An 11,774-nucleotide genomic window follows, 5' to 3' on the forward strand; every position below is an offset into this window, starting at 1 on the left:
TTATAACGTAGGAAGTAGTAAATTTTATACATAATAGAAAAACAAACATTTTCAATCATTTTGCACTATTTTATTTTGTTCATAAACATTAAATATATTTACATATTTTTTTATTTAGTTTCAAAAATGAAAAATTGATTGATAATAAAACCACTGTCATAGAGAAGCAGTCTCAAACTGATATTTTGATTCTTCGTCTAGCCCAGTGGCATCTAAATTGTTGTCTTCCTAATGATATTTAGATTCAATGGGCCCCACTTATGTTCTTTTCTGAGCAAATATCTTCCATTCAGTGATGACTTATCCTGCATATATTCTACATCCTCTTGTGCTGTAGTGCCACATCTGTTCTTTTCTGCATTATCTGTTTAGCTCAGGTTTTTGTGTAGAAATGGAGAGTGAGTTGGTAAGACGCAGAATTGACATGATATCAGCGCACTTTGCACCCAGTGATGAGATTTCAACCACCCATGTTCTGCCTTTGGTAATATATTAATTTCATGCTCTTTTATGTTGTAATGTTTTTCCGTAAAGTTGTGTTTTTTAACAACAGATATTGTGTGTTTTACTTCAATCAAGAGGACAAGGAATAAATCTGTTCCTTGAGAAATTTATGTCAGATTTTCCATATGTTACACTTGCTTTACCTACTAGGTATCATATCCCTTTAGGGCTATCTTCTCTAATTAGCAGCATGCCACTAATTTTGTTTTTTAGTTTTTGATTTACAATGTCCAATAAAATAATATCTCTCAGCTATCCATTTTTTTTCATGGATAAATGTATTAGCAATTTATTGTGTTCATCTATTTTCCTCTCCCTGTCAGAACTGCAGTGGTAGTATGAACTCTGTGCTTTCGAGACGTGATAATAAGGTGTATTTTGCACGCCAAGCATCTGCTTCTTTTGGTTATTTTATGAGGCAGGCTTCAGTTAAAGAGGTACTTACTTTGCACTTTACATTCGATATAAGGGACAGAACACAATTTTTTTTGTAGATGGAGCGAAAAATTAACTCATTAAGCAAAATCAACATTCAACAATAACTATTTGAATGAGGCATTATAAAAATGATGAGGGGGGACAAATATAACATTAGAATACTGTTCTATTAAGAAAAAAATTATCTTCAAGGGCGATTGTTGCATTTTTTACATAGCTGGTTCCGACCCTATTCACATTGTTCTTATATGTAATTTTTTTCATAGTCATTCATTTCTCACTGGCTTATTTAATACTATTAATTTCCAGGGCGACTCAACTACTTTCATTGCTCCTAAAATCCATGGTGGTAAATCTGAAGGGCCTTCTAATTCAAGAGCACCATGTTTTGCTAGACCTGCAAGGACAGAACCAATGACTAAGGTGCAGGGGGGTGATTCTAGTTCAATTGAGCCTCCTAAATTTTCTAGGCCAAGCAAACAGATTGGACAAAGAAACCAGTTAAATTATAAGAAAAACTCATGCCATCCTGATACTGGTGATTAGCACTTCAAATTCTGCAAGTTATTAGAAGTTATACCTGCTAAGTAGCTAAAAATCAGAAGTAAATTATATGTGACTTTTTTTTGTAGGAACTGTGTGGTCTCCAAGGATGGATGTTGTAGAATCAGAAGGCAAATATGTTATCGCAGTGGAAGTTCCAGGTGTCAGTATCAATGACATAAGAGTGGAGGTTGATGATCAAAAGTAAGAAGCATATACTATTTATATCCTGATGTTAAAAGTGTAAAATACTATTTGGAATTTATGGTATTCGGTATTCCTTTTCTCATTTACTTTTAACTAATCAATATCAGAAGTGAGGGGTGAAGAATTAGGAAAGGACAATACTGAATAAATATTGCTGCATTCTACTCTTATCTAAGTGCGTGCCTCGATTTGCACGTTATTCAAATAACTTTTTCTCATAGGTCAAGTGTGTGTTTGGATCAATGTTGTCAAAACCGATTTTGGGTGGAATTAATTTTAGTAAAATTGATTCTGGTAAAAGTGAGTTGAAGGTGAAGTGATTTATTTTTGAATGTGTATGAGAAAAGTGATTTATGTAGGGCTGTGTTGTGAAATCGTGTTATGAAATCCCACAATTGATTGTCCACCGCAAAAGCTACGCTCTTTAGCTTCTCCACAGAACTGATTTTGGGACTAGAATCAATTCTCTAAGTCAATTACCAAACATCAACATAACCACCTAAAAGTGATTTTGGTCCATGAAAATTGATTCTAAAGCTCTCAAACGTGGAACCAAACACACACTAAGACTTGTAGTTTCCAACCAGAAGCGATTTCTGAAACTAAACATGCTATAAGTCATTATTAAGTATCACTGTTTTTTTTTTTGTCAAGATTCAAGTTCCACTGTGTTTGAGCTGTTCTTTCATTTGCTTAATGGACATTTCAGTTTTGAACATTCTTCATCATAATGCCACTACCACTTTTATTTCCTTAATAAGAGAGCCAATATGTGAACTATGGCAGGTTGTGTGTCAAAGGAAGGCGCTCTACTAGCTATTTGAGAGTTGCAGGTTGTCCAAAAACTTCATCATTTTCTTCATATCACAAAAGAGAGATACTACATGGACCATATGAGGTGGTTTGGTCTCTTCCACCTGGTGTGAACATGGATAATATATCAGCTGAATTTTCGTAAGTTATATTGTTGTGTTATTTAACTGGTTTTTTTTATTATGGCTTCTTTTTAATTGAATTCACAAACTATAATATTAAGAAAAACCTCTATTAACTTGGTCTTTTGCATTTATCTAAGTTTTGGCTTCTGAGCAGTCACAAGATTCATGAATGGTTATGCTACTAACAATGTTCAAAATTAACATTTTTCCTATTCAGTAGAAGTTATAAAATTAACTTTCTGAAACAACTTTTAAGAGCCTATTGCATTAGTGACTCATGAAATTAAGTTTTGAGCCTATCTTGTAGTGTCACCTCTTCAAATTTTCTAAACTGTTATTAAGATATGTGAAGGTTTCAAGTTTCCTAAATTTACCCAACAAATTCCAGCAAAGGAGAAGTGGAGGGGAAAAGCTATCTAATTAAGTAATTGTTTAGAAGTGTCTTTAGGAAGAGAAGGTGAAGCAAAGGTTAATGATTTGTTTCAAAACTTCAATTTCTGTAGCTACACAACAAGGACTGGCTTCCCTGCAGTCAGATTTTCTTGAATTCATTAATCAGGATTCCGCAACCGTCTGATTAAAATTGGACGGCTCATATTTACAAAATACGATTTTAGGTTTACAATCATCTATTTGAATTTGAGCCATTTGATTTTAATTCGACAGCTTTTGAGTTCTGACTGCAATAAATTTAGGAAAACTCAACCTCAGGAAATCCAAAACCCACACAACACCTTTCAGCCTTTGTTATCATATGCAATGCATGAACCATATTGGTGATTTGATGTCATGAATTATTTTTTCATTTATACTTTAGTTCCTAATTGAGGGGTAGAGACTTTTATCATCCATTTCCTTATACATCCCTTTAAGGCATCAAGGGTCTGTTTTTCCTCTTCCCTTGCCCTCTATTCCAATACAAAAAGAACTAAATGGAACTGTTTTTGTGTAACTAGTTCTTTTTGTATTTGATTCAATCAAGTTCTACGATTTCTTGTCCTTTTATTTTATACCCAGATGCAAGCAGGGGTTGGAACTTGAAAGTGGCTTGAATAAGTTAAAGGAGTTGGTTTAATGGTGAACTATGAGTTTATGATCTGTATTGCATACTTGTGTTGTAATTGTACCTCTAATCATGTAAAACTGATGATTTGATTTGTTTCTTTTTCCATTTTCAGGGATGGATTTCTACAAATTATAGTTCCTAAAGTTTCAGTATGAATAAGCAATATTAGTAATAGACTTATAGCATATTATGTATACGTACCCCATGCATTTGCCATAGATGTAGCAGAAATGTCCATTGTTCCTTCTGTGTAAGCTACGTCCTGTCCTATATATAATGTAATGGACAAATGATGGGGGTTAGTTTTGATATCATGCACAACTATAATGTTGAACAAAATTGTACATGCATAGTGATTCGTGACATACACTCATGTCTCGATCCCCTTTCAAAAGCTATAAATGGATGAAAAATGATTCCTGAACCACTATACAGTAGAAACACCCCTAAACACCCATTTTCCTGCGGATTTTGCTTCGGATCTCTAATTTAGGAATTTCAATTTTACACGGTTCTGTGCTTTATGGTTACTCATGTGTATTTAGGTGGTTAGTTCAGTGTATTATTTGGCCAAATCCCTAATTTAGGAATTTCAATTTTACACGGCGGTTATTTAACCGCCGCAAAATCATTACCTGCGAAAATTCGTTCGAAAATAGTACTTTCCTGCGGATTTTCTTACAAATTTTACCTTCAAATTTTTCCGATGCAAAATCCGTAGGAAAAAGGGGTGTTTAGGGGTGTTTCTACTGTATAGTGGTTCAAGAATCATTACTGATAAATGGATTAAGAATAAATTAAGAGCAATGCTCCGCTTAAAGATGAAAAATGTAACTAGACTTTTTTTTTTCTTACAAAGATGAACGTTTACCTTTCCTTCAATTGGACCAAGCCCAAACTAGGTACAAGTCTTAGCCTATAGTGTCACTAATCTTTTGTTATGAATGACTCATAATAGGATGGGTCACTCAAAGAGTGAATCACCATTTTGGTCCCTAAGAAAGTATGCGCCGGTCATAGTAGTCCCTAAAAATTATTAATGGTGAAAAAAATTCCTGAAAGTGTTGATGTCGGTCATAGTAGTCCCTATCTATGTTTGGTCGTTAGTCCCTGGGACGGAAAAGTGACCTGGTCACTTAAATTGACACATGCTGATCCACGTGGCAGCCATGTAATATATAATAATAATAAATATTAAAAAAAAACTCTAACCCTAAATTACTCTTCATCATCTCACTGTCTTCATCATCTCATCAACACCACACTAGAACCAACATGAATCAGCACCACCATCTCCCTTCGCCGTCAAGCCCGATCATTCCACCATCGCTTCCCCTCCATCTAGATCGCACCACCACCGTATCTCCCCTCCTCTTGGATCACGCCGCGCAGCCACTACCTCTCCCTGGCCTAATCGCGCCGCCACCTTCATCACCACGACCTTAATCGCGCTCAGCCACCCCCTCTCTTCCCAAATCAATCCCCTTCACCACCGATATGAAGCTTTTCTCACCAAACATTGAAAACCCAACAGATCAGGTGCGACACTCTGATTTCATCACATCGGTTTCCTCTTCATGAAATCGACTAGGAGGTGAGATCCAGTAAGGATTTCGACCCAGCGGCATGATGTATCGGATCTGGTACAGGTGCAAGCTTGTTGGTTTCTGGGGATTTATGGGCTTTTTGAAGTTGTTGGTTGTTGAAGGTCTGCTCCTCCTTTCTTTGGATCTGGTACAGAAGAAAGAGCACGATTTGAAGAGAGGGTTAGGGTTTGTTCTTTGGTTCTAGTACAGAAGAAATACCCAGAAGTGAATCTTTTCTCCTTCTGCGGTTTGGATCTCCATTTTCTGCTAAAGTTTGGAACTTTGGAACTCTGAATATGGATTGCTCTTGGTGTTTTTTGTCTCCGTGCTGCGTTAAGCTCTTTGAAGTTAACTTTGACAAGGGGGCTACTTGGGCATATGAGTTTGGCTCACAATCAATGGTTTGAGGATCTTAATCCTCCTTGTCAGATGCTAGTGGAGGTAGTGACTGATGGTTTATAAAATTTTAAAATTGTTTGTCCTTAATATATTTTCATGATAAATATTTAATTTGTTTGTTTGGTTACTCTTGACATATGCTTTGTGAGTAACGAGGTTTCTTTCTGGAAATGGGTTTAGTTTTTGTTATATGGTGGGTGCATTTTTATGGGTTATGAAGATGGATGATAGTGCAATTGGGGTTTCATCTTGTGTTCAATTCTGGTTTGGATTTGAGATGAAAATTTCATCTGGGTTTGGGTTTTGTGTTTCACGTTGAAAGATCTTGCTCTTTCATGGACAAGAATATCATGAAAGCATTCAAAGTTTCATCTTTAAATAATGCATACATGTTAATAAGGGAACTTTCAACAAATGGATAATCTTTAAATCTCGCTTTCATGATATAAGAATGGACCTGTTTTTCTATAGCAAGTGCTTTTATTTCTGCACAAGCCTGAGTAGCACTAATTAAGGTGAATTGGCTAGCTTTTGAATATAGAAGCATATCATCAAAGATCCCCATATAATAGTAGACCAGGAAAATTCATTTCGTATTTTCTGGGTTCAGCTATTGATTGAAACCTACCAGTGTTGTATAATGGCTTGTATCAGTTTGAATGAAAAAGTTAATTCATTTCGTATTTTGTGGGCTGAAGATGAAGATGGAGAGGATAATGATGGCTATGAAGGTTCATGTTGCTGGGAAGAAAGAAAGAAAGAGGATAGATTCAGGATAATTGCTTGATATTTTTTTTATAGTTTTTTTTAGGTTTTTTTTAAATATTTTTTAATTGATTTTTTTCAACCTTAGGGACTAAATTGATAATGTTGGGGACCAAATTGAAACCCACGTGGCACATAACTTGACACATGGGCATTTTTCTTCCCAGGGACTAACGGTCAAACATAGATAGGGACTACTATGACCGACGTCAACACTTTCAGGGATCTTTTCACCATTAATGATTTCTAGGGACTACTATGACGGGCGCCTACTTTCTTAGGGACCAAAATGGTGATTCACTCCACTCAAACTTTGTCTGCTGAGAGCAGTGTTATTAAACTCGACTCAATAATTGACTCGGTCAAGGTACTTAGTCAATGGGTCACAGGTCTGACCACTGAGTTACTAGTTTGAATGCTTGACTCGGTGTTAATTAAAAAATTATAAAATAGTCCAATATAATATCAAGTTAATATATAAATAATAAAAGAGGTTCCACAACACTAAATGGCATGATGGTGTTGTGGTTAACATTTTTCTTCACATTTTCTCAAGGTCTTGAGTTCAAACCCCCATTGCAACAATTTTTTAGATAAATATCACACTTTTATACTTCTTTACAACAATACACAACTCCAAAATGGGCTCCATGTACCGGCCCATTATCAACAACATATCATAAAAAAATTTAAAAAACACAAGATGTTTGACCAGAAAAAAAAATACGGTTTCAAAAAAAAAAGTGACTCCGGTTCAAATAAAAACCGACCGAGTCATCGGTTTTTCATCTAAACCGGTCGGTTCATTTCAATTTGAATGCATGACCGATTCAATTATTAACTTGAACCGGCCATGTCACCCGTTCATGGTTAGATCAGTCGGACCGGCCGGTTCGGTTCGAGCTTAATAACACTGGTTGAGAGATAAATTTAGGAAAAATTGTAAATTAGTACCCTTCAAGTTTAGCTTACGTGCGACTTAAACCCTCATCTTTTAAAATTTGTATTCATAATTCTAAATTTTTTTGTTTGCTGCGTCAGAAAAACACCCTAAACTTTTATAAGTATGCTCTTATCTTTTTTTTTGGTTTCACAATGTATTTTCACGGTCGATAGTTATGAGATTAGTCTTCTCAAGGCTCTGACATAATATTAAGTGAATAAGTCTCTTCCAATAAATTATTTTTTATATACATTGTCTAAAGATCGAACTTGGACTAAATGCTTAAGGAGTTCAACTATCTACCAACTATGCTAGATCTTATACTCTTATCTCATGAGTTAAAAATGTTGTTTTTCCATTAAGTAACTATGGGTAATGTTATCTGAACTGGACCGGACCGGCTGGTCCAACTGGTTAGACCGGGAACCGGGACCTTGGCCGGTTCGGTCCTCTCCAAATATCGGATGTGCAGAAAACCGGCTGGAAACCGGTGGAACCGGATAAAAACTGGGAAACTGGTCAAAACCAGTGCAAAAATGGTCAAACCGGTTCAGAGTTTTTGGTGATAGGTGAGTATAGAAGACAAGAAAATCCAGAGAAAATGAAGCAATAGGAGTGAACCTCTCCATGGTTAACCACGCATTCTTCCTTCCTGCAAATGATAAAAAGATGAAATTGTGCAGGTTTTCAAATCTTTTAATCTCCCAATAGACTTGAAAATGCAAGTTTTAAATTTAGTAATTATTAATAATAAATTCTGGGAATATGTAAAGGCACTGCACGCACATAACTATTGTCTTTGACCTTCCATACCTTTCAAATTAAATAATGGAATGATTTAATTTTACCAAAGAAAGAGGAGGGATTTAAGAACATTTAAAGCTTAATTTCAAAAGGAATTTATTTTGGTAGACTTTTCAAAAGGTACGTCAGAGGTATATTAATTAGTTTAAAAAAAAATTATAGAATAGGAGAAATATTAATAAATTTAAAATATTTAATACTTATACCTAAACCTGTGTTTATGTATATCTGGTAGGTGGAGGTGATAATCCAGACTTGATTTTTGGTTTCATTAAAACAGGCTAGGTTTTTTTTTTCTTACAATAGGAAAAGTAAAACAGGCTTGTTTGACACAATTAATTTATAATATATTTATTTTAAAATAGTTATAATTAATTTATAGCGGTAAAACCGGTTGAACCTCGGTTCATTTACGGTTGAACTAATGAACCGTGAACCAGTGCCTTCACCGGTTTGATCACCGGTTCGGTTTTAATAACTTGGTAATTTTTTTTTAATGTTTATAATGAAGAGGATAATTTCTCTCATGTTTATCATCCTATGAACAAGGAACATAAGATAGTGAGACATGTATGACAATTACAATCAAACGACGTTTCATTCTTTATTACACCAATTAAATTGTATCATGTCATTTAAAAACCATTCATATAAAATTATAGTTGTCATTTGTCATACTCATGTATTTTTTTTAATTGTCATGATATAATTTGATTAATGGGACATGCAACAAGACACCAAACGGTAACCGAAAATCCTAATCCAAGTTGCAAATGGCGCGTAACATTAACACAATAGCAAAAATAATTAGACAATAAATTAATTAATGTTGAACTAAAACTAGTATTAAGAAATTGACAAAGCAGAGAGTACTCAAAGTCAGAATTAATATGTGGTCCAAAATGGAACGCTGCATGAATACCAATCTAAGCTATAGCTGGCACACACCAGTACGGTCAACTATCATGACCTTTGCTATTATTCATCCATGCAATTATTATATTATATAAATATACATGCATAGGAAATTAGGAATAGATATAAACTTATGATATATAGAATGCTAATAAGATATGATTTTCAATTCAATACATGAATGCAGTCAACAAAATATGGATAGCAGGAGAGAAGAGAGGACAACTCGTCCATGTTGAGAGCTTGAGATGAGATGAGATGAGATGAGAGACCATAGTCTGAGCATTCAACCATAATAGAGTGAGATTCTTTATACATTTATTATTCATTCAATTAGCGCGTTTTTTTGTGCCCCACACACTGCATTTAAAGCCACCGCACCTTTAAATTTTATGTCTGTGTTTGTGTCCCCACCCCATACGCTAGCTCTCTCATGTTCGTACTAAAATATGATTTTGTTTCCTCTTGAAATAAACTGATGAGATTAACAAAAGTGGAAGATCAAATATAAGTTGCTCATTTTCAAAAAAATATAAGTTGATCACAAAATGATTAAGGGTATCGCATTTGAACATGGCGAAACCGACATTCAATCAACATCAAGGTTTTATGGCAGTTCTAAACTGCTAGAGAAAGGAAAAGTTAATATTTTGTAACTTTGACAAGTAATTTTTTTTGCACTGAGAAAGGAAAGAATGCTAGCTGTTGTTAGTTGTTGTTTAATCTTCCGAAGAAGAAAAAAAAAGAGAAAGGAAAGAATACAGCACATAATAAAATTACATTGAAAGGCAAAATGGTATTTAGGACTTTGGTCAACCCCTACTTTGAGTTATATACAAAAATGCAACATAGCCTTTCAAGTCCTTTTCCAAGCGGGTTTATATGAAAAAGGAAAAATGATAGACTCTGGTCACTAGCAATTAATGATGGAAGTAACTTCTTTAAGCGTATTATTTGTTAAACTATTTGATAATTGGTTCAAATTTGTTAGTGGGTCTAAGGATATAACCTTTTCCATAAAGTTCTAAAAACATTATCTTCCATCTCATACTCGTTTGTTTGCTTTAAAACTTGAAAAAGTACCATGATTATGTCATTTGCTAGCTGAAATATTTTACGGAATTTCTCAAACATTATTTCCATAAACTATTATATAGAGAGAGATCGAGACTTTGTGCTCCATATACATATTACAAATACATATTACAAATCAAAATCATAGTGCTGACTCATCAACGACCAAATCCTGATTAGAAGAGTCTAATTCCTCCTCTTAAAGACATCATTTCATTTTAGTGCGCCAAGAGGATTGAGTTAAAGTATAATCTCATATTTCTTCTCACCGGACGACTTCGACCAAATCAATCGGATTAGTGTTTTGAGGGGTGGAGTACGGTGAGGATACAATGATTCTTCGTGCTCTAGGATAACTCATTTGTCGTTTGGATGCGTTGGAGGTGAAACTTACAAAAATACTCTAACACTCAAGTTAGAAAATTGGTGAGAAGCAAGATAGGTGATATGAAGTGAGTAGACTTTGTATGCTTGTTCTTTGTCTTTTATAGGGTTCAGCTCACGATCGAGGTACGAGTTCTGACATGGCGAGAAATCCAGGAGTCCTTGGATAGTCTAGCGTGTAGAAATTCAACGACGGAGATCGAGTGGTGCACATGGGCTTTACCCGTGACGTCTTCTCTTAGCATTGTATCTTCTTCTTGGGAAGAGAGTCATTGGCCTAGTGAGAAAGGAGTTCTCAACACTAAAAGTGACAAGTTATAGAGATGGGTACCAGTCAGTGGTGGGATTGAAGATTGTGGTAATTGGTAGTTGTCCATGCACCCAGATGTTACGTTTGGTCGGTCAAAGTCAGCGGTTCTCATGTGTTGGTCAAATGATAGCTTACTGACCATATGCCTCAGATAGCTATGTCTGGTTGGCAGTTGTCATGTGATGGTTAGACGACTAAAGACTGACCATATGCCTCAGATAATTATGCCTAGTCGGACATGCTCGGTGGTCATCATGTGGTGGTCAGATGAGCGGTGACTGACCATATACCTCATGTCGACCACCAAAACATGAGTCCATCAGCTCTAGCCTTCACCACAAGTGATGGTCGAGAGGTAAGTTGAAGTCAAATTTTAGTAGTTGACCTTCAGAACAAGAGTATATCAACTATGGACTTCACCACATGCGATGATTGAAAGGTAAGTTGAACCCAACCTTTAGCAGTTGACCTTTGGAATAAGAGTGGGGACTCGATACTCACAAGTGACTTTTTATGCTCGTTCGATGAAGAATTTGGTCCTCTAAGGGTTTTTCAAACTTGCTCGATAGGTCTCTCGACACTCGGAATACTTGCTCGACAACGATTATGATCCTCGGAGGGATTTTTTCAAACTTGCGTTCCTCAACAAGGCACTTCATGCTCATACGATTTTTAATACTGTTCGGTGAAAAATCTAATCCTTGTAGGGAGAACTGGCTCGCCAAAAAAGCTAACCTCGTCAAAATGTAAATGTTTCCGTCTCAAATAAAGTTAGCTCCCATAAATGATTGATAGTGAGTCTTACACAAAAAAAGATCAAAGAGAGAATTAACTGAAAATCAAAAACTAAAGCCACAATCCTAAATTACAGCCCACATTTTCAGACGCGCTAGGATCC

The 11,774-nt window shown here is 35.5% G+C and overlaps 1 protein-coding gene across 1 annotated transcript; it reads left to right on the forward strand.

Moving 5' to 3' along the window:
* The first annotated feature begins 195 nt into the window (after positions 1–195).
* Positions 196–5,870, forward strand: LOC130733182 (uncharacterized). Its single transcript, XM_057585293.1, has 6 exons — positions 196–484; positions 828–941; positions 1,252–1,480; positions 1,575–1,689; positions 2,479–2,646; positions 3,809–5,870. The coding sequence occupies exons 1-6, from the start codon at positions 392–394 to the stop codon at positions 3,849–3,851; spliced, it is 762 nt and encodes a 253-aa protein (XP_057441276.1). The 5' UTR covers positions 196–391; the 3' UTR covers positions 3,852–5,870.
* Positions 5,871–11,774: the final 5,904 nt, after the last annotated feature.

This window comes from Lotus japonicus, chromosome 1 (assembly GCF_012489685.1).
Source record: "Lotus japonicus ecotype B-129 chromosome 1, LjGifu_v1.2".
NCBI classification, from domain to species: Eukaryota; Viridiplantae; Streptophyta; class Magnoliopsida; order Fabales; family Fabaceae; genus Lotus; species Lotus japonicus.

Bases quoted from the DNA above. Each gene is read 5' to 3' on its own strand.
- LOC130733182 (XM_057585293.1), top strand. From the start codon at position 392: ATGGAGAGTGAGTTGGTAAGACGCAGAATTGACATGATATCAGCGCAC. The intron at 485-827 runs GTAATATATTAA...TCTCCCTGTCAG, and splicing joins CCACCCATGTTCTGCCTTTG to AACTGCAGTGGTAGTATGAA. The intron at 942-1,251 runs GTACTTACTTTG...ATTAATTTCCAG, and splicing joins GGCAGGCTTCAGTTAAAGAG to GGCGACTCAACTACTTTCAT.